General features: G+C 40.1%; 1 protein-coding gene and 1 long non-coding RNA gene across 6 annotated transcripts in view; one reads left to right on the top strand and one right to left on the bottom strand.

Moving 5' to 3' along the window:
• Positions 1–28: 28 nt before the first annotated feature.
• LOC132387692 (uncharacterized) lies at positions 29–19,014 on the top strand. Its single transcript, XR_009509991.1, has 3 exons — positions 29–119; positions 10,598–10,740; positions 18,279–19,014. It is a non-coding gene; the product is annotated as an uncharacterized LOC132387692 (long non-coding RNA).
• Positions 19,015–22,188: 3,174 nt separating this feature from the next.
• LOC132387641 (synaptotagmin-16-like) overlaps positions 22,189–23,571 on the bottom strand; it is a 170,992-nt gene continuing 169,609 nt past the window's right edge. For all 5 annotated transcript variants that reach the window (XM_059960037.1, XM_059960031.1, XM_059960041.1 and 2 more), the window contains one exon: positions 22,189–22,986. In XM_059960037.1, the coding sequence (XP_059816020.1) occupies positions 22,673–22,986 (314 nt within the window). In that variant the 3' untranslated portion in view covers positions 22,189–22,672. The remainder of the gene's footprint in view (positions 22,987–23,571) is intronic.

Here is a 23,571-nt window from a genome sequence, read left to right as displayed (position 1 = left end):
ATGCATCGAAGCGATTATTTCCAGGAAGCTCGCTCCCAGTGTAGGGTGCGCATCGAGAACACCGTGTGTCGGGCCCCTAAACCTGTCTGAGCTTTGCTCCCAGCTCGACCTAATGGCAGGTATGGAGCATGCAGCTTAAACGGTGGTGTCAAGTACGCCAGTCCAGTGGGGAGGGTGCAAGCATGCTCTGGAGACTGGTTGTACATTCGTTGCGGCGTGCCGACAGAGCTGTGCACAAACACCGCAGTCGCCGGTGAGGTGACGCACCAGCTTTAATAAGACCTGCCAATGAAAGCGGGAGCGGGCTCTTTCCCCTCAATTAATTCTGACCATTAATACGCTCAAGTGGCAATTATCATCTCTTCAGGCTCTGAATTCAAGCTGTCTTAACCTGCAACGTGGCTCTGATCATTATATACCCGGGCCAGACCTCCAGTCTTCTCGGACACCCGGTCCCCTCGCCAAAGTGTCGCCCCAGGGTAGCGCTCTACTCCCCGGTGTCCCCCGTCTATCTGATATCCCTCGTGGAATACCTTGCAGCCCTCCTCGTCTTCTGACCTCCAATCTTGCTACTTTCTCTTGTTCAGTGGCTTCCACTTGGTCAGTTGTTAGGGTGAGATTTAAGGTAGTTTATTCTGTGGTCTTTTCCTAAACAACACGACGGCAGAAGTGTCAAATGAGAAGAAGAAAAGCCGAGGAAACCTTATTATAGAGCCCGTCTGATACAGTTATCGTCACGCTCCAGGATGCTTAGGACTTTAACTTCCAGATGTATTACTGTAGGAAACACCGGCAAATGACAATAAAATTGTCATATAATAAAATATTGTCATATAAATAAAATACTGGTTTGTATTACTCCCCCTCCCCACCCCCAAACGCTTTCTGTTCTAGCTTCTTCTTCCTTCCTTTCCAGTCCTTTCTTTTTTTCTTATTCAATCTTTTTATTAATTTTTTTTAAAAAAACATAACATAATAATATTACATGTTATGAATACAATAGATTTAAAATTGAGTTAGTAACAAGATAACAATATCTTATTAAACTATCAGCGAAAAATGATCATACAATATCAATCTAATCTATATAGATTATACATGAAACGATTAAAAATAATCATCAAAAGAAAAAGAAAAAATGTAAAATATAAGAAAAAATGTATATTTAAAGAAATAATTAAAAAAACTAAACCTAAACTAACATGGGCAATAATAATAGTTTATAAGTATATGATAGTGTCAAAAAACTCGGAACTCCACACCAGAACAAGAATAATAAGAGTAAAGGTCTGGAAGAAGTCAAATTAATTCATGTGAAAGTGTCGAATGAACGGTCCCCAAGTTTCTTCAAATTTAATTGATGAATCAAAAATAGTACTTCTAATTTTTTCTAAACTTAAGCAAGAAATAGTTTCAAAAAACCCTTTCCAGTCCTGATGAGAGGTCGCTGCCCTAAACGTTGACTGCTTATTCCTCTCCATAAATGCTGCCTGTCCCAGAATCTTTCTGCGTTTATTAAATAAAAATATCTCAACCATTCATATAAAGGCAATTTCCTGAACACCTGAAACCAGGAGTGCCCAGGAATCTCAGTAACTCTGTTGTCTCTCTCACCTTGTTGGCTGACTGCTGGGTTGAGTATTTACACGTTGATTTTATTTGATTTAGTTATTGGATGCATGTTGATGGGTATTGAAAGTTTGTCACTAAATTTTCATAATGGAAATATTTCTTGATTCTGAACCATGTTCCACAAGGTATCACACTCATGCATCAGGGGGTCCGTATTTTAATTGGTCAGTAACCTCACATATCTGTCTTGTCTGATTGGACATGGATAACAATTACTGTATGTTTAATGTTGTTGCTCTTCCAATTTGTATGTTAATGAATAAAAGTTCTGACTGCCCAGTCTGCTTAGAATTATCTAATCACAGAAAATATAGGAGATCATTGGGCCTATCACATCTTTGTTGAATGAACTTGGTCAGTCATACCACAAGTCACAGCCTCCAGAATCAAGTCTGGTGGGAGTGTCAGCCTCGGTCACCTTTGCAGATAGTAAATCCAAAATCCTTGCCGCTCTCTGGGTGAATTACTTCTCTTCATCTGAGCCCTAGTTCTTCTGCCAGTTATTTTAAACACATGCCTTGAGATTCTGATCCCTATTTTAGGGGGAAACACCTTTTGATTTATCATGGCAGATCACAACTCTTCCCCCCCTCCACTTCTCTCTGTTCAAAAGAAACAGCCCTAGTTTTAGCACAAAGATGAGAAAATCTGCAGATGTTGGAAATCCAAAGCAACACACACAAAGCGCTGTTCTGAAAGGAGTTCATCTTTTCATCCTTTTTTCCATTGACTGCTTATTCTTTTCCATAGTTGTTGCCTGGCTATCTGAGTTCCTCCAGCATTTTGGGTGTGTTGCTTTGGATTTCCCGCATCTGCAGACTTTCTCATGATTATGATTTATCTTACATTTCTCAGAATTAAAATTCACTTTCCGTGTTTCCGTTCAATGAATCAGACAGCCTATACATATTGGCCAAAGTTCTCCTGCATACTGACATCTACACAGACAATTTTTGTGTCATATCTTAACTAACTGTAAATCTCCTGTCAATCAGACCTAAAGACAGGGGGACTGAGTACTGAATCTTGTGGAACCCTGTTGCCACACTTAACCATATAACCATATAACAACTACAGCACAGAAACGGGCCTTCTCGGCCCTTCCAGTCTGTGCCGAACACTTGCTCTCACCATATAACCATATAACAATTACAGCACAGAAACGGGCCTTCTCGGCCCTTCCAGTCTGTGCCGAACACTTGCTCTCACCATATAACCATATAACAACTACAGCACAGAAACGGGCCTTCTCGGCCCTTCCAGTCTGTGCCGAACACTTGCTCTCACCATATAACCATATAACAACTACAGCACAGAAACGGGCCTTCTCGGCCCTTCCAGTCCGTGCCAAACACTTGCTCTCACCATATAACCATATAACAATTACAGCACAGAAACAGGACATCTCGGCCCTTCCAGTCCGTGCCGAATGCTTACTCTCACCATATAACAATTACTGCTTTGGACCTCCTTCACTTTTACTATTATTGTCAAAAGCTTTGCTGCAATCCAAACAATCTATCATTTTAATACATCCTCATAAAATTGAATCGTTACTCAAACATGACCTTTCCTTAATAATTCCATGTTGACTTTGCTTGACTAATCTGTGTCTTTCTAACTATCACATCATATTTCCTTGCAAGATAGAAGGAAGACATTTAGATCATCAATTTTATGCCAGGTGTTAGGACTCTCCACCCGTTTCCCCACTATTTGCTTTAATCTATTTACTATCACATGACATGATTTTCATTATACCCACACATACTAAAGGTAATTTATAGGAACTAATTAAGCTACCAACATCTTTTGTATATGCTGAGAAACACAAGCATCCATGCCATCACAGGGTGAACCTGAAGACTACGAGGTATAACACCAAGCTGAGAACTGAGGCCAAGAGGAGGAGTACGACCTGCTCTGCAATAGTGCTACTCGCTGTTTCACAGAATCAATTCCTGTCATGTAACCACCAATGCTAAAGTCATCAGATTATAATTATTTGGTTTATCCTTTTCTCCTTTCTACACAAGAGGACAATATTGACAGACCCCACTATCTTCCAACTAGGACAACCAAAAGCTGGCTCACCCTGTGTAACCCACATCCCTTGAATGAGGAAGAAGTTCTGTAGCTAGGGAGGGTTATAAAATAAAGGCCAGAACATCTGCACATTTTTCTCTCTCTTATTTGTTTTAACTTCTGAATTACATTTCATTAGGGTCTGGCAATTTATTCACATTGTGAATGATGACACTCCTTAATGCATCCTCGGGCACTCTCTTTATACTATACAATATTTAATATTTTCTTCCTTAAATACAGCACCAGTATTTTATGAAAATAATAGCAAAATATTAATTAGAAACCATACATGCATCCTCTGACTGCACACAAAGATAATCTTTTAGACCCCTAATAAACCCTTTTCTCTACCAAGTTGTCCACTTCCTCTTTATAATGTATAGAACTTCCTCAATTTTCTCTGAATACCTAGTTCTGAGCTGGACATTGATAAATGGCTACTCCCCATTTTCATTTACTTTCTCCTGATACTTTGAGAATCATTCATCACTGGTTCAAGCACTTTAAACTTTTACACACTTTTCAAAAAATTACTCTATTTTCCCACCTCATTCAATTAATAAAGATTGAAGCTGATCAGTTGTCACAATATAAAAAGTGGAGAGAACCAAAATTACAAAAATGAACATGAAATTACTAAAATTAAAGCAAGGAATTATGACATGAATTTTTGACAAGTGAGAATCAATTTAGTGCGACATAAATGTTGTGTTAAAACAGCCTGAGGAAGATTTCCACTTCATTATTAAAATAAACCTGTACCAAAATGATGCAGTTTACCTGTAAGCCATTCATTATGTTTTAATTAGGCTGGAGGACGTTGGTGTCTCTTATTGCTCTTGAGAAGATGGTGGGGAGCCAGATTCTTGGACCACTGCAGAAGCTTTTGTAAATACGCTTCCACAATGGTATTGCATAGGTAGCTCCAGGAGTTGGAGCATTAAATGAATGGCCAGATATCAGCAGTATGTAGCTTGGGTGGAGAACCTGCAGGTGAAGGTTTTCCTATGTGTCCTTCCTCCCTTTTCTTACTCAAAGTTGAAAGTATGTTTATTATCAAAGTACATGTATGTCACCATGTACTGTTTTGGGATTCATTGTACCTTCTCAGTGGCGTCAAAGTAAGAACAGAGCACGGGCTGGTGGTGAGGGTCCTTGATTACAGATGCTTCTTTTTGTGGCAGTTCTCCTTGTAGATGTGCTCAATGGTGGGGAGGGCTTTGTCTGTGATGGACTGGGCTGTATCCACCACTTTTGTAGGTTTTTCTGTTCTTGGACATTGATGTTTCCCTGCCAGGCCTTATTCTATAGTGATGGCAGGGGATCCATGTTTGCTGTGAGAGTGGTATATGTGAGTAATTTCAGAGCACTTTGTAGACCACATACAATGCATCTGCCATGGAGGGAATGAGGATTTATATTGGGGACTAGCCAAGCAGATAAGCTTTCTCCTGGATTGTGTTTAGAGTTGCTGAAGTCGGTCTCATCCAGATAAATAGAGAGTATCCCATTATGCTCCGGACGTGTTTTGTACATGGTGGAAGGGCTTTATGGTATCAAGAGATGAGTCATGGTTTAGAGCATGTTGTCCTTCAATTAGTTCTTCATTGTTTATGGTGTCTGCTGCAGAACACAGCTGCCACTGTGAAAGGTGTTGCAAGTCTAGGGCTGAAGAATGTTTTTTTTCCCTTGCAAAGCTAGATACAATCACAGGTTTACTTGTAAAATAATACATTCTATTTAATATGGATAAAACATACTCCTAAAATGCAATTAAATATCTGGCCTTTGGCGTGCAGTTGTACCTGAGATGATTTCTTGTATGTGATGTCAGGATTGATGGATTTTTCCATAGTTACGATGTTAGCATTTGCTACAAATAGAAATTCTGTTATCATACTAGTGATGACTCACATTTGAGCAAACAGAAAATTATGGATTAACTAAATACCCACAGCTTGACTTAAGTGTTGCTGTGCGTGGAATTCAACAAAACCAAATTGCTTTCCATTTTCTTCTCTCATAGATAATTACTATTTCAGCTGTTGCATACAAGTTCACAACCCTGACCCAAGAACACAATTTCCTTGCATATTCATAATGATGCTGCCAAATGCACTGAACCATTGCCAAGCCATTGGCTGATTACACTTACAGATTGCAGGACACAATGTGATCATCCTTCTGGTGGTAATGCAAGCCAGTGGCGATGTCATTGTAACATAATATTTTGCAAAATGAAAAGAGAGTGTTTTTATCTGACACGAGTGCAGCCATGGTGGTTTCAATTTGATTATCAGTCAAACATTGTTCACTGCTACTGGTGATTGACAGATTGTAATATATAAACAGGTCTGACACAATTTATGGCAGAAACATAGTTTTACAGGAAGAGCTAATACAGAAGATGGCCCAATAGAATTATGCCTATTCTCCAAGGAGATACCCAATGTTACATTTTGCAATGACATCCAACAGCAGAACCAAAGCAATATAATATCATGGAGGACTGAATATAAACAAGTTATGCAAAATGCATAAATAATCAGTGTCTTTTCTTAAAGTGGTGCATGATGTCCGATGGTGGCTTCACAAGGAACACATGGCTGTGTTGCAAAAGAATACTGTGCAACTTCAAAGTTCAAAATAAATTTATTATCAAAGTACATATACGTCACCCTATGCAATTTAGATTCATTTTCTTGTGGACATACTCAATAAATCCAAGAACCATAATAGAAACAATGAAAGACCGTACTTAACAGGACAAACAACCGATGCATAAAAGACAACAAACCTTGCAATTACAAAAGAAATAAATAATATTAATAAATAAGCAATAAATATCAAGAGCAAAAGTGAGTTCATGGGTTGTGGAACATTTCAGTGATGGGGCATGTGAAGTTGAGTGTAGTTATCCCCTCTTGTTTCAAGAGCCTGATGGTTGTGGGCAAGTAATTGTTCCTGAACCTGGTGGTGGGAGTTTTGAGGCTCCTGTACCCTATTTCTTGTGGCAGCAGTGAGAAGAAAGCATGGACTGGGTGGTGGGGTCCCTGATGATGGATGGTGCTTTCCAAAGACAGCACTCCCAAGAGAGTCCTCAATGGTGGGGAGAGCTTTACCCATGTTGGACTGGCCCACTTTTTGTAGAATCTTCCATTCAAGGGCATCAGTGTTTCCATTCCAGTCTGTGATGTGATGCAACCAGTCAATATACTCTCCACCACACATCTATAGAAATTGGTCAAAGTTTTAGATGTCGTGCCGAATCTTCATACGCTTCTAAGGAAGTAGAGACATTGCTATGCTTTCTTCATAATTGCATTCAAGTGCTGGGCCCATAACAGGTCATCGGAAATGATACACAGAGGAATGAAGGTGCTGATCCCCTGTGACTTTTGTTCCCCCGATGAGGACTGGCTTGTGGACCTCCTTGGTCTTGCTGACATTGAGTGAGAGGTTGTGGCTGTGGCACCACTCGGACAGATTTTCAATCTCCCTCCTGCATGCTGCTTCATCACCAACTTTGATTCGGCCAGCAACAGTGCTGTTGTCAACAAACTTAAATACAGCATTGAAGCTGTGCTTAGCCAAACAGTCGTAAATGTAAAGCAAGTAGATCAGGGGGCTAAGTACACAGTCATGTGGTGCGTCTGTGCTGATGAAGATTGTGGAGGCGATGGTGTTGCCAATCTGAACTGACTGGGGCCTACAAGTGAGTACAAGACAATCCAATTACACAAGGAGGTCTTGAAGCTTATTGATTAGCTTTGAGGGGATGATGGTGTTGAATGCTGAGTTCCAGTTTACGACCCCCACATTATAGTAGTTGGTGCTTGAGATGTTGCTGCTGATGCAGATTGGCTGTCAAGAAATCCAAGATCCAGTTGCAAAGAGGGGTGTTGTGTTCCAATGAGGACAGTTTACCCATCAGCCTCCGAGTGACCATCATGCTATACGCCAAACTGAAGTCAATGAACAACATCTTGGCGTACGAGGCATCTTTTTCTAGGTGGGACGGGATGGAGTAGAGATGAGACGGTGGTCAGCAGATTTTGGTTAAAGCAGTGATTCCCCAAAGGGAATGTTAGGGGAAATAGAAGTCATCGGGGGGGGGGGGGGTCACTAAACAGCACTCTAACTTGAGGCACGAGACCTGACTGACCGTGTCAATTCGCTGCAGTTGTCAACATCCGATAGGCATTCCGAGTTTGTGCTAATTTTTTATTTTAATTTAGCCCCGTTAATCATGGAGAAATACGTATGGTGTGATCTCTATGAGACTGAAGGCTGTGAAACCTTGAATTCTAATCCTGCCAAGAAACAGAAACTATAGAAAGTGTGACAGTACAATGTTACATACCCGGAGTATGGTTTTATTCTGTTCCCGTCAGATCAGCAACGCCCTAATGTATCTTATTTGTAATACTGTACTGTCTAATGAAGCCATGAAACCATCGAGATTGCAGGAACACTCCTGTAAAAGACAATCTGAAAAGGCTACTTACTCAGTTCCAGAATATGAAAGCATTTGATAAGCATTACTCTCGAATCATTTACCAAGAAAGCTAAAAATGACCTTGATAGTGGTCTCATTGCTTCATATAACATTTCCAAAATGATCGGAAAGTGTGGAAAGTCTCATACAATTAATGAAAGATTAATAATGCCTGTTGTGTCAGAAGTGTTCACCAGTATACTCAAAATGGATACCAGTATTTTAAAATCAATTCCTCTGAGTAATAACTCTGTAGCTCATTTTATTGATGAAATGAGCAAAAGTATTGAGTATCAACAATGCACCGAGCTACAAGAAACAGAATTTCGGATACAACTGGATGCGTCAACTGTGTGAGACAATGAGGCATTGTTAATGGCACATGTATGGTTTATCAGAAATGGAAAAGTTAATGAAGAGATACTATTTTGTAAAAAGTTGAAACAAATATCAATTGAGAATCAATCTACATCAAGCAGAATGAGTATTGAGGATAAAAATATTTGGATTAGGAACATCTGTCTGCAATAGGTGGAGCACCAATAGGTCGCCATGCTGGTTTGGTGGCATTTATGAAAAAAGAAACTCCAAGTCTGTTTGCAATCCATTGTATAATTCATCGTCAACATCTCGCAGCCAAAAACTTCAGCCAGTGACTTTTTTCAAGCATGACTCTTGTGATATCTGCTATCAACAAAATTAAAGTTCAGCCATTGAACAGCAGAATATTTTGCCAGTTATGCTAAGATACCGATGAAGTGTTTGAACATTTGCTTCTTCACACTGAAGTGCCTTGGCTGTCAAAAGGCTGCTGCTTAAAAATTTCTTCGGTCTTTTTGAGACTGTGGTTGAATTTTTGCTCAAAGTACACAAGAGCTTGGGAAACAAGATTGAACTTCTATGTGGAGATGTGGCACACCTAGACGATCTGTAAGACAAAATGAACATTCTAAATATGAAACCGCAGGGTGAGAATTTCAATTTAATCCAGGCAAAAGTGCAGTGTCCACTTTTATTAGAAAGTTAGAAATATGTAAACAAAATATTGGGAGAAGAATTTTCTCACAGTTTCCCTGAATGTGAAGTATGTCACTCTCTTTCACAGATGGTGATTTGCAAGAGTACTGTTTACATCCGCAGTCATTGAAGAAGGATTTTCAGAATCAGTTCAAAGATTTGAACGACCAGGAAATTCCAGACTGGGTAATTAACCCGTTTCTTTGCAAGATGGAAGAACAGGAAGAGAGCTTGCAAGAAGAAATTATCAAAATTCGGAATGATGATGAAGCAAAAATGCTTTTCAAAAATGTTGCCTTTTGTGGTACGTGGCCACGCTGTCATATGCAGTTTCTTGGTCTTTGGAGAAGAGTCAAACTGCTCTTCATTGCATTTGCATCCTCCTTCATTGTTGAAAGAGGCTTCAGTGCAGTGAACCACACGCTCATAAAAATCAGAAACCAGTTGGGCATTGTTATATGTGGGGACTTAAGGCTTTTGCTGATTACAACTTGAACCAGATATTTCAACTCTTGCTAAAAACCATCAAGTTCAAGGACACATTGACATCGAAGTAGCTGTACAGTGCACAGGTACTGTGTAAGCTAGGCTTAAAGACAAATAAAAAGTTAAAGGAGAACCATCTTTCTCATGTTAGCATATGGTAGACATGAAAGTGTTTTGTGCCTAAGGGGGGTGTTGGCAAGTATGAAGGTACTTTAGGGGGGCATTGGGCTAAAACAGTTGAGAAACACTGATTTAAATCAAAGGAAATCAAACAGCAGTTCGCTCAAGGCAAAAAATAAAATCAGCAGCTGACTTGGTTGTAAGCAACATGTTACATGATGTGTCCTGTCATACACAGGAGGAAGATTGATTCTGGGCATGTTACGTTAGCAAATCCACTTTTACAAGAGTAAGCATCAGTTGAATAAAAAGTGGAATGTTTAAATGGATCAGCTGAAATTTCTAGCAAAAAAAAATGCTCTAATGTTCAGAGTTTGAGAATGTCTAGATATAATCCTCCCTCTGGGATAACAGGCCATTTGTCTAACTTGTCAAAATTGTCAAAGTGTGTGCACAGTTTTAGGGATATTGCCAGGAATCGGCTTTGGCCTGAAGCAGTTATTATCTCAGTGCCTTGTATTGATACTTGACACTAGGAAAAAGGAATATGATACACATGTGTAAAAGCTGTCAGCACAAACAACACAACTGCAAGTTCTTGAGATGATCAGAAACCAATGGAAGAGTTCTGCCACATATGAAACAAAGGATTGATTAGAATAATTTACCACGTTCATAAGCAAAATGAATTAACTTGAGTGATTCTTTGTGGGTTTTTGAATCATTGATATCAACTTTCTCTGTTCATTGCTACAGGTCAGGACTGAACAGAAAAAAAAGGCTTCCTATCAGGCAATCAGAAGTAATTGTTGCCATGGGCACAGAGTGCAAGAGGATCACCAAAGTGCATCATGGGCATGTGCCATACAGTAATGGGAGTAACAAACTGTTACTGTCAGGTAAAGAGCCATTGTGTAAAGAAACCCTTAGGAGCTTTTATCTTTGTTCATTCAGGTTCTTCAACAGATTACTAAAAATACACCCACAGAAGATTGACGTTCTAATTGCAACAAACGTAGTGTCTTCTGTTGTCATATTACACAAAGCAAATACATCTGATTTAAGAGATCATGCAATACAAATCATACCATGCAGAAAAATTAAAATGCATACACAAAGTGTCAAAATTCTCATTCTTAAGCCATTAACTACACAAAGGAGTGACAAGTACTATGTGTTCCTGCTCACCAAAATGGATAAAATTGATCAAGAGTATGTCTGATCGATTGACAGGCTTGTATTCCAAGAAAAGAATTTTAAAAGCCAATTAGTCTCACTTGAGAGCAGAACATGCTGGGATAGCCAAGAGATCAGAGTATGCAAGCCCAGTTAAGCTTTATTCAATTGCACAAACATTTTTGCATTGTGCATTTCAACAATATCCACACTGCTATGAAAATATTGGCCCAAATTATCATGATAGTGAGAAGAGATTGCAGCATTTAGAAAAGGGACACAAGATGCCACAGACATGGAGCAAAAGAAACAGCTGGAGGAACGCATTGGGTCACAAAGCGTCTGTGATACAAAAGGATGGTTGATGTCGGAGACTCTCCACCCTCCATCAGGTTTGGGAATGTAGAAGGGAGTTAGATAGTATAAAGAGGGGAGGGGGAGAGGTGAGACAGGGGTAAGTAAGTCTTTGGTGGAAACAGGTGAGGAGAAGAGGGAAGGAGGAGAGACGGGAAGGTTTAGAGACAGAGGCTGATGGACGACAGACGAAAGTAGATAAAGTAAAAAATTACAAATTGACCCAAGTGAGGGAAGGGAAGGGGAGTAGAGATAGAGGCTGGAACTTGACATGGAATGAGATAAACGAGGATCAGCATTGAATTAGAACAAAATGGAGGAGAGGATAGGAAGTACAAGGAGAAGAAACCTAGCTGGACAAGTATATCAGTGATGGGCAGATGGAACCAGGCAGGGCGGGCTAATGAATCTATATAATGGAGTAAGTGAGGGGGGTGGGGGGAGTCTGGACAGAAAAGTTCAACAAGAAGAGAGAGAACCAAGATTGCCCAGTAGGAGTGGGGAAAGGAACACATGGGATGTGGGTTACCTGAATCTGGAAAATTCAATATTCATGCTATTGTGTACGCTACCCAAATGACGTATGAAAGTTCTAATCTTAGTTTGCCCTTGACCACAACGTGGCAGGGGAGAAGGCGAAAGACAGAGAGATCAGTGCGTAAATGGGAAAGGAAGTTGCAGCTGGAAACTCACACTGGCCATTGCTGGCAGATCATTCAGGTTAGATGCCTGAGGGCTTGGTATGGCAACTGCTCTGTACTCAACCATAAGAAGGAATTGTAGTCGCAGCTCAATACTTAACAAGAACTAGTCCTCTTCATGGACTCCATCTATACTTCTTGTTGTCTCAGTAAAGCATCCAGTAAAATCAAAGTCCTCACCTACCCTGGACGTCCTGTATTCTCTCCTCTCCTGTCAGGCAGAAGATACAGAAACCTGAAGGCTCTAGTCCATTGTCATCAAGCCTTTGAATGGACATCTTGCACAATAAAACTGACTCTGGACCTCATAATCTACCTTGTTATGATCTTGCAGTTTATTGCACTTTTTCGGTAGCTTTTACATAGAACATAGAATAGTACAGCACAGTACAGGCCCTTTGGCCCACAATGTTGTGCCGACCCTTAAACCCTGCCTCCCATATAACCCCCCAACTTAAATTCCTCCATATACCTGTCTAGTAGTCTCTTAAATTTCACTAATGTATCTGACTCCACCGCTGACTCAGGCAGTGCATTCCATGCACCAACCACTTTCTGAGTGAAAAACCTTCCTCTAATATCCCCCTTGAACTTCCCACCCCTTACCTTAAAGCCGTGTCTTCTTGTATTGAGCAGTGGTGCCCTGGGGGAGAGGCACTGGCTGTCCACTCTGTCTATTCCTCTTAATATCTTGTACACCTCTATCATGTCTCCTCTCATCCTCCTTCTCTCCAAAAGAGTAAAGTCCTAGCTCCCTTAATCTCTGATCATAATGCATACTCTCTAAACCAGACTGCATCCTAGTAAATCTCCTTTGTACCCTTTCCAATGCTTCCACATCCTTCCTATAGTGAGGCGACCAGAACTGGACACAGTTCTCTAAGTGTGGCCTAACCAGAGTTTATGGAGCTGCATCATTACCTCGCAACTCTTAAACTCTATCCCTCAACTTATGAAAGCTAACACCCCACAAGCTTTCTTAACTACCCTATCTACCTGTGAGGCAACTTTCAGGGATCTGTGGACATGTACCCCCAGATCCCTCTGCTCCTCCACACTACCAAGTATCCTGCCATTTACTTTGTACTCTACCTTGGAGTTTGTCCTTCCAAAGTGTACCACCTCACACTTATCCGGGTTGAACTCCATCTGCCACTTCTCAGCCCACTTCTGCATCCTATCAATGTCTCTCTGCAATCTTTGACAATCCTCTACACTATCCACAACACCACCAACCTTTGTGCCATCTGCAAACTTGCCAACCCACCCCTCTACCCCCATATCCAGGTCGTTAATAAAAATCACGAAAAGTAGAGGTCCCAGAACTGATCCTTGTGGGACACCACTAGTCACAACCCTCCAATCCAAATGTACTCCTTCCACCACAACCCTCTGCTTTCTGCAGGCAAGCCAATTCTGAATCCACCTGGCCAAACTTCCCTGGATCCCATGCCTTCTGACTTTCTGAATAAGCCTACCATGTGGAACCTTGTCAATTGCAATTACAGTTTATTCTGCATTGTTATTGTTTGCCTTATTCTAGTTCAAAGTAAATTTATTATCAAAGTACATATATCTCACTATATACAACTCTGGGAATCCTTTTTATGCAGGCATACTCAATAATTCCAATAACCATAATGGTATCAATGAAAGACTGCACTAATAGTGTACAAACAGTGTGCAAAAGACAACAAACTGTGCAAATATAAAATAGACAAAAATAAATATTGACAATAAATAAATAAATGAATGAATGAAGAAATAAAATAAATAAATAGATAAATAAGCAGTAAATATCAAGAACAAGAGATGAAGAGTCCTTGAGAGTAAATCCATAGGTTTTGGGAACAGTTTAGAGATGGGGCAAGTGAAATTTAGTGAAGTTATCCCCTTTGGGTCACGAACCTGATGGTTGTTGAACCTTGAGGTGTGAGTCCTGAGGCTCCCCAACCTTCTTCCTGATGGCAGCAGTGAGAAGAGAGTATGACCTGGGTGATAGGGTCTCTGATGATGGGTGCTGCTTTCCTATGACAACGCTTGTGTAGATACACTCAGTGGTAGCAAGGGCTTTACCAGGAATGGACTGGGATATATTCCTACTTTTAGTGGGCTTTTCCATTCAAGGGCATTGATGTTCCCATACCAGACTATGATGCAGCCAGTCAATATAATCTACGAAGTTTGTCTAAATTTTAGATGTCATGTTAAATCTTCACAAACTCCTAAAGAAGTAGAGGTACTGCCATGCTTTCTTCATATTTGCACCTACGTGCACTTACCTAGGACAGGTCCTCCAAAACAATAACACTAAGGAATTTGAAGTCGCTATTCCTTTCCATCTCTGATCCCTCAATGGATCTAATGGACCGCCGATTTTCTCCTCCTGAAGTCAATAATCAGCTCCCTAGTTTTGCTGACATTGAATAAGAGGTTGTTGCTATGGCACCACTCAGCCAGATTTTTAATCTCTCTCTTTATGCTGATTTATCACCGCCTTTGATTTGGTCAATGACAGTGGTGTCATCAGCAAATCTAACTATGGCATTGGAGCTGTGCTTAGCCTCGCAGTCATAAGTGTAAAGTGAGCAAAGCTGGGGGCTAAACACACAGCCTTGTGGCACAATTGTGCTGATGGGAGTTGGTGGAGAAGATGTTGCGCCCAATCTGAACTAACTGGGGTCTACAAGTGAGTAAATCGAGGATCCAATTGCACAAGGAGGTATTGAAGCCAAGTTCTTAAAGTATATTAGTTAGTTTTGAGGGGATAATAGTATTGATGAACTGTAGTCAATAAAGAGCGTCCTGATGTATGCATCTTTGCTGTCCGGATGTTGCAGGATTGAGTGAAGAGCCAATGAGATGGCATCTGCTCTGGGCCTGTTGTGCTGGTAGGCAAATTGGAGGGATTCAAATTGCTTCTCAGGCAGGAGTAGATATGCTTCATCTCTGTGGGTGTAAGTGTTACCAGATGATAGTCATTGAGGCAGGTTACCACATTCTTCTTAAGCACCAGTGTAATTGAAGTCTGCTTGAAGCAGGTGGGTACCTCAGACTGTGGAAGTGAGAATTTAAAGATCACAGTGGACACGCCAGCCAGTTGATCAGCACAGATCTTTAGTAATTGGCAGGTACCCCATCTGGACTGGATGCTTTCCTTGGGCTCACCCTGCTAAAGGATGCCCGGACACTGGCCTCAGAGACTGAAATCACAGGATCATTGGGGGCTGTGGGAATTTATGATGGTTCCTCTATGCTTTGACGGTCAAAGTGAGTGTAGAAGGCTTTGAGCTCATCTGGAAGCAAAGCCCCATTGTCAACTTTATTTTACTTTATAAGAAGCGATAGCATTCAAGCCCTGCCAGAACTGTCAAGCATCCTTCATGGATTCAAGTTTAGCCTGGAATTGCCACTTCACACATGAGGTGGCTTTCTGGACCTCTTGTAACTTCCTTGGTTGCCAGACTTGAACATCTCTGATCTGGCCCTCAGCAGATGGTGGATCTCATGGTTCATCCAACTCAATGCATTGTGTAATGAATGATCTGTATAAGTAGGATGCAAGACATGCTTTTCATTGTATCTTGGTGCCCTTGACAATAAGAAACAATAAGCCAATAAATAAAATCTGTAAAACAGTTAGCTAGTGTATGCTTGGTCTTGTCAATCTAGAGGAGGCAATGTTGCAAGTACCAAACAAAAAAAGATGGGTTTGGAGGTACATGAGAATCTCTGCCTCACGTGAAAGGCTGTTAAAGTATCTGTATGGTGGTGAGGTAGCAGGTGTAGGGGCAAGTGGTGTATCTCCTGTATTTGCAGGAGACAGGGATGGGTGGGTGGGTGGCGTGAGCAGATCAGGAGTCACAGAGAGAGTGATCCCTCTGGAGAATCAAAGAAGGGGAAAGATGAAGAGGTAGCTGGCAGTGAGGGCCTGTTGCAGCCAAAGGAAGTGATATGTGGATGTGGAGGCTGGTGGAGTGAAATGTGGCGATCAAGTGAATTCTATTCATCTCTGGCTGGAGGCAGGAGGTGAGAGCAGGCATCTGATAAATAGAAGACATTATGGTGGAGGTGAAGCCACGTAGTGCCCTTACAGGAGACAGGTTGGGAAGTGGTGTGGTTGAGGCTGCTGGGCAAGTCCTTGGGTTTATTGTAGATATTTGTGGCTTGCTGATCTCCTGAAACCAAGGCAAGAGAGATTCAGAAAAGACAGAGAAGTCTCAGAAATGGTCCGAGTGAATTTGAAAGCAGGGTGGAAGTTAATGGAATTTAAAATTGTCGGACCTGAAATAAGAGAAACACTATTTGAGAGAAATTTCAGCAAAAAAAAAGAGTAGATCTTTTATCATTGCTGCAAATTCTGTGTTACTCTCTGTCAGAATGTCTGATCTGAATCAAAGGTTTATAATGCATTCATGAAAATACAAGGCACCCGTTCCCGAGTTCTCAGCCAGTTCAATCAAAGTAAATTATAATGAACCTATCAGAGTGGTTATCTGTAGCAACACTTAGGTTTGCTTCATTTGGAATGCATTCAACATTCGTTGCCTAAGTAGATAGCCAAGCTGTGAACCTTTCCATTCAATTACACAATCAATCTGAAATAGCTCAGGTGAGTTATTGATGCCTGGCTGGTTTGAAGCTCTCCAGTTTCTCGCCCATTTGAAATGCCTCTAGAAATGATCTCAAACAGGTCACAGAATGAAAGGGAATGACATCAATTTACAAATTACAGTTTGGCATCAATCTATTTAATAACAAACATAAAAAAATGTGTGGAAGGCAGTACAACTCCCATAAATCCTGGACTTGGTTAAACACATAACACCCTATTCAATCTGTTCTGCTGACAAACAATATAAAAGATGTGGAATAGACCAACAGCAAGTGCCATGCTTGGGACATAATGCAGAGGAAACATTGCTAATAATTGTATAAATATATTGATAATAATAAGTGACTGCCAGAGTATGTCAAAGGAAAATGCAGTAAAATGCAGACACACTTGAATTCACATCTCTCCCTATCATGACATGATGAAATAAATCAAATCTAATGCCATTCTGTAAACTGTTAATAGCTAATGCTTTCACATAAAAGGCAATTGGCATATGCACTTAATTGAATTTCAATTAAATGAAAATCCTGATCCTTTCCTCATGGTCTGCAACTCAGGGAAGTATCACTTTGACAAATATTGTGTTAGTTAATTGAGCGAACAATGCCTGCACTTACTGTATCTCAGCGATAACAAAAACTACAAGTGGCCAGTGACTTCATGTCAAAATCGATCAGGTCAATTTGTATTGGGACGTCCTGCCGTAAGGGAGGAGAAACCAAGCATTGAATTGCAAAAGTAGATAAATTGGTGATCCTAGTGAGGTGCGCTGAGGGTCATGGAGGCCACAGACCAGCCAGCACCAGTGCAAGCTTCAGTCAAGCTACACTTAATACACCATCCATGGGCTTGTGAAAGGACTTCAAAATGTCCATTTTGTGTTGCTATGTACATTGGAGTCACTGCACTTCTGCACATTGCATGCATGGGGGAAGAGTGAGATTTAATTGGATGCACTGCATGGGCAGAGAGGACCTAAGTGCGTTTATTGATCAGGACTTAGATCAGATTTAAATAAAACAGTGCCACGTATGAAATCATTTTTGGTCTAATATTCCTCAAATGAGCCCCAAAATAATGAAAATCTACCACACAGGCTTACTGGAAAAGCAAGCTGGCTACCTGCTTTAGAGGGATCGGGGTGCGTAGGGATGGAAGGATATTGATATACAAAGGATAAGACTATGTACGGCTATTATAGATATTACCTAACCTAAATGGGAATGCTTAATGCTGGAACAGCATCCCCAAAATAGAAAATGTTCTCTTTCACCTAATATAGACAATAATAGACAATAGACAATAGGTGCAGAAGTAGACCATTCGGCCCCTCGAGTCTGCACCGCCATTCTGAGATCATGGCTGATCATTCACTATCAATACCCAGTCCCTGCCTTGTCCCTAGCTATTAATATGTACAAAGAAATTTCAAATGATTGGCAAACATGAGAAAATCTCCAGACACTGGAAATCCAAAGCAACACACACAAATGTTGGAGAAAGCAAGCAGGCCAGGCATTAGGTCCTGATGAAGTGTCTCGGCCCGATGCAAACTCATGCATTAACACATCACCTCTTCCTTTTAAAGGGTTCATTTTGGAGAGAAGATTGGGACTGGATTTATTCTTCATGGAGCCCTTAATTTTTCCTTATCATCTGTTTGTTAAGGGGAGATTTAATACAGATGCTCACAGTCGTGAACAGATTAATTTACCATAAGTATGGACACGTTATCTCCATTTCCAGAAGACAAAACCAGATGATGGACATTGAAGATAAGAAAAAAAGTATCAGATTGAATGAGTGAACAAAATATTCCACAGTGAGCTATATTCTTGAATTTACTGACTCAGGGACATATGTTTAATAATAACTTTTAAAAGGTGAATGCTTGACTGGAAAATAAAAAATAAAGATTATAGAGAAAAGTCATCTAACTGGGTAGATGTTTCAAAGAATTGGCAGCGGTGAAGTAGACTAAATGGTTTTCCTTTGTGTCATATTATTCCATAAGTTAATATAATCAGTCATTAGATAGTTTAAATCCAAATTTATAAGTCAGCCATAGATTATCTGTATGTTATTTGTTTTTCTTTGTGTCAAAGTGTTCAGTGCAGAGTACCTCCTGTTTACAATATACTAACCTTTTCTGTTCACACTCACAAATGAGAAAAAGTGGCCAACTTGATAACAGAACTATTTATCATTTATCCTCGGAAAAATAAGGATCTTTGCATTGAAATTTTTCAAAAATGAATAGCATCAAGGGCAATTGAAAAACAAAGATTCACATCACCAAGTGACCTTGTGACATTGTTGATAAATGTAAGTCACTATAGCAGTGTGTGCTACTAATACCATAGTTAGTATATATATATATATTTAACAACTTTAAATTTACATTTATCGTTATTTGATGTTGGTATCCAATATGAGCACAAAAGGCTGCTTATGCTATCAGAAGTATGGTTGCCAAAGAGGGGTGGATTTACAATACTGAATTATAAAGAAGGTTCTGGTCAGGATGCTAATACTATGCTGTTATTATCTGTTATCTTTTCCTTTCATCTCTCCTATTAAAACAGATTCAGTCAGACACATTGAAAATATGAAACAGAATTTTTCGTGATAAATTTTCATTCGAGTAAATGCAAAGTTTTCTTCAATTTCTCAATGCCAGTTTTCCTTAACAGCTTTATAGTAGTCCAGTGGAAAAGAACATTTTGGAAAATATCAAGTTATTTTGTCCAATCCTATTTATTTTCCTGGTACATCTAAGATTTATGCTTTTATATTTCTATTAATGTTTCTTTTCTTATTAAATTTCTCTATTCTCAGCTTGTTTGCACCAATAAAATCAAATTAGATTTGCATTGTAATTATGTTGAATGGCTCCCCAATTGTAAACACTTTATCACGATCCAGTTACTTTAATGCCTTTCTCAAACTTCTACCACCTCTTCTGCAGGGATGATAAGCAAAGTATACACAGTTAACATTTTTTTAATTATTCAATCTATGTGCAGCTAGGAAACCAAATGATAACTTTCTTGTAAAATGATTTGAAACCAAAAATAGGTACATCCTACACAGTTATCCAGGTCCTTGGTGAAACTATTTGGAGTACTGTGTGCAACTGGGGTCTTATCTGGAAACTAATGCACTTACCAGGTTGGTTCCTGTGATTTCTGGTCTTTCACATGACAAGAGATTAAGCAGACTGGGCTGGATTCACTAGAAGTGACCTTGTTTGAAACCATCATGACTATTACAGCACATGGCAGAATAAGTAGAGAAGTTTAATGCTCTACAACTTGGGGTCCCAGTTTCAATGTAAAGGGTGGACCATTAGTAAATCAGGGGATACTTTATTGTGATTACAGGGTTGTGAGATTTTGGAATTCAGTAACTGAGAGTGGTGTGGTGACTGCGTCATTGATTGAATTCCAAACTCAGAATATTGGATATTAGAAGAATAAAGAGATCTGGGTGCCAGGAGGAAGAATGACGCCAAGATAGAAAATCAGACATGATCTTTTTGAATGGAGGACCAGACACGAGGTACTGACTGGATTACCTTCTCCAATGTCTAATGTTCTATATGACTAGCAAATTTCTACAGATGCATGGTAGAGAGCATTTTGACTGGTGGTGTCATCACCTGATATGTAGGCTTCAATGTGCAGGATTAAAAGAGGTTACAGAGGGTTGTAAACTCAGCCAGTTCCAACACAGCCACCACTCTCTCATCCCCCATCGCATCAAGGATATCTTTAAAAGGCCATGCCTCAAGAAGACAGCATTGAGGACCCTCACCATCTGGGACAGGCCCTCTTCTCATTATTACCATCGGTGGGGGGGGGGGGGGGCAGCAACAGGAACCTGAAGACCCACACTCAATGTTTTAGGAACAACTTCTGCTCCGCCACCAGATCTCTGAATCCCTGAACAATACAATTCCTCTTCTGCACTATTTGTAGCTTTAAGCAATTTTTATGTCTCGCAGAGCTGTATTGCTGCCACCAAACAACAAAGTTCACACGTATGTCAGAGATAATAAACCTGTTTCTTGTTCTAATTTTAAGCAACTGGTCCATGGTGATCAAGCACAATAGGTCTCTGCTAGCCATGTTAATGCTCCAAGCCCCCCTGAAGCTGGAGTCAAGGCCCATGCACTGATCTTATTTAGCTCTAGATGAGGAATAAGGCTCATTACTTGGTCAAGAGAGGGAGTAAGCAGCTGAAGTTACTGAGGCAGCGGAGGATGTACTACACATCGCCTCCAGCTCTGGCCAAAGCTTCAGCAAGCAGGCTCAGATCCCAGGATTGTCAATGTGAAAAAACTACCTACTAAAAGCAGAAATGCAGATCCACCGTAACTTCTATTTACAAAAACGCTGAAGTAGCATTTGAGATCATTGAGGGTGGCAGAGAGAGTGAGAGAAGCAGGAAAGAGAAAAAGCAGAGAAACTAAAAAGAACTGTAAGAGGGGGCAGTGAAGCTGTGGAAAGGAAGTAAAGAATGCAATATAACACCATTCATTCTTTGCTGCAAACCCAGAGTTCCCTTAGTCCCTTTCGGACTAAGAACCTTGTGAAATGAGATGGAGGAAGACACAAAAAAGGACAAATAAATTTTAAGGTTTATGGTGGTGAATTTCCACATTGGTTTTAACTACTTATTGCTGTAACTGCTATGGATTTTCCTCTAGATAAGGTTACATTGAAGCAAACATCATTATTATAGAAAGGTATTATTAAATATTTACTTGAAAATGGATATTAAATTCCAGAAATATGACTGAATTACAGAATTAAGAAATGCACAAGATAGAAAATTCCTGCTCCAAATGATCTGTTTCCACACTACAGACTTTCATCAATGGCACTTCTATGAAGTTACTTGTCCACTGTTAATTGTAATTGTTTTTAAAATTTATTAGAGCAAGATACAGCTATCCTCAAGATACTTCATTTGCAGCCTTTACCTCAAAAACGTGTATTAAATCAGAGATTCAGATCACCTAATTTTTCTGAACTTGCTTTCCTACAGTAGGATTCTTATGCAAAGCAGTTTATCCTCTCCAACGAGCTTGAAGAAAAGCACAGAGTACAAGAGTAATTTTCTAAGTTGCTGGTTGGATGTATTTAAATAGAATCATCTTTTAGATTTATGTCGTCTTGTTATTCATCCTCAGAAAGAGCTGTCTTTTACATTTAAATGGAATCTGATGCCAAGCACAATAGTGTTTATCCATTTCTGGGAGTTGAATCATCAAAAGACATAAAATGTAATAATCTAATATTTAGTGGCAGAAACAACAGAAATAATATACAATTTGCAGAAAGCGACTTCAGCTGACAGGTAATGATGTATACTCATCTTCTCAAACACTGTAATCACTCAAAGTCACTTCACAGCCAGTTTCATTCATGCCTGCTTAGGATATTCTAGACTCTGACATTTCTAGAGGGAGATTTAATTTTACCAATGCTTCATTCTGTACAGCTTGTTTTATTATCGTTAAAGAGACATCTTTAAACAAAAATCAATGATATTTAGCATTTGCAGTTGTCAACAAATTATAGACTGCTCAACTCTCAGAGGAAGGGAACATTTGAAGAACTGGATCACTTTTGCATGCATGGCTTGGCACTAACTAATGACCAATTAAATACATGCACTTACATCTCTAGCAACAGCAGTTCCTTTGTACTACATGTTCATCCTAGATACTGATTTGTCATTGTTATTATATCACAGTGACACAGCTCCTCCACAGGCACTTATCTCTTGGAAATAGCTTTTAAATCCCTGTAAGAATTTCTCATGCTAGATAAGCAATCTGCTATACATAATAAAGTCCTGGACTACTTGACTATCGTTAGCATTAGCATAGAGTCTGAACAATGCAATACAACAGATGTCTGCTGCATAGATAAAAGGTCTCCAAAAGACATCCTTTATTGAGCCAGAGCAAGTTTAAGATTCCAGTAGTGTGTGCCATCTGCACACCTGATGGCTCTGACATTCCTTCATTTCCAGCCAGTGATTTTGTTCCTCTTCCCCACTGCTGTTCTGCCCCATGGAAATCCAACCAATCATCTCCTTGCGCTTCATACTGCGCCGGTTGTAAATCGAGATCATCAGAGTGACTTCGGAAAGCTGGAAAAGAGCAACCTGGAAGATGAAAGTCTCCTTGTAGACCGGGTTAGGCTGACCACGTCGAATGGACGTTTTGCACCGTGACATCTCCTGCCCAGCTGAGTTCAGGAGACAGAGTTTTGCATATGTGTCTAGAAATTCAAGTGGAAAATAAAGAAGTTTGTGTTAAAGTAAAATTGTAGCATGTTAACTGATTCAAACAATATAACTTTTCAAGGCTACAAGAATACTAACAGATTAAAACATGGTGGATTAACGTCTCACAAGATTTTAAGAACTACCAGTGGCTCCATCTACTATATTGGATAAATTGAGTGCTTCACCAATTGTTAATCTTGATCTGCTCTTTAACTCAGAACTGTACAGGATGGTACAGGACCACTGTTGCCCAATAAGCAATGGCTTCTAGAGTTACAGAGAAACAGGCCCCTTGGCCTACTTGAGTAAAATTATCATTTTAACACCCTATCCCATTTTACTCTCCGTACTTTCACATCATTCATCCACCTAGGGCCAGTGTACAGAGGCCACCCAACACCACTGCTGGCCTGTGGGAAGAAACTCGACAGCCCAGTGGAAATCAGTCACAGGGAGAAAGTAAAACCTCCACTCGGACTGCACCGAAGGTTGGCAATGAACTCAGGCAGCTGGAGCTTTGAGGCACTGGTTCTCCTATCCGCTCCACTGTGTCTCCCTGTGTTGGAAGTGCTCTCCTG

This window comes from Hypanus sabinus, chromosome 2 (assembly GCF_030144855.1).
Source record: "Hypanus sabinus isolate sHypSab1 chromosome 2, sHypSab1.hap1, whole genome shotgun sequence".
Classification (NCBI taxonomy): Eukaryota; Metazoa; Chordata; class Chondrichthyes; order Myliobatiformes; family Dasyatidae; genus Hypanus; species Hypanus sabinus.
Note: the sequence above shows the minus strand (reverse complement) of the source record. Positions and strands in the feature narration are given on the sequence as shown.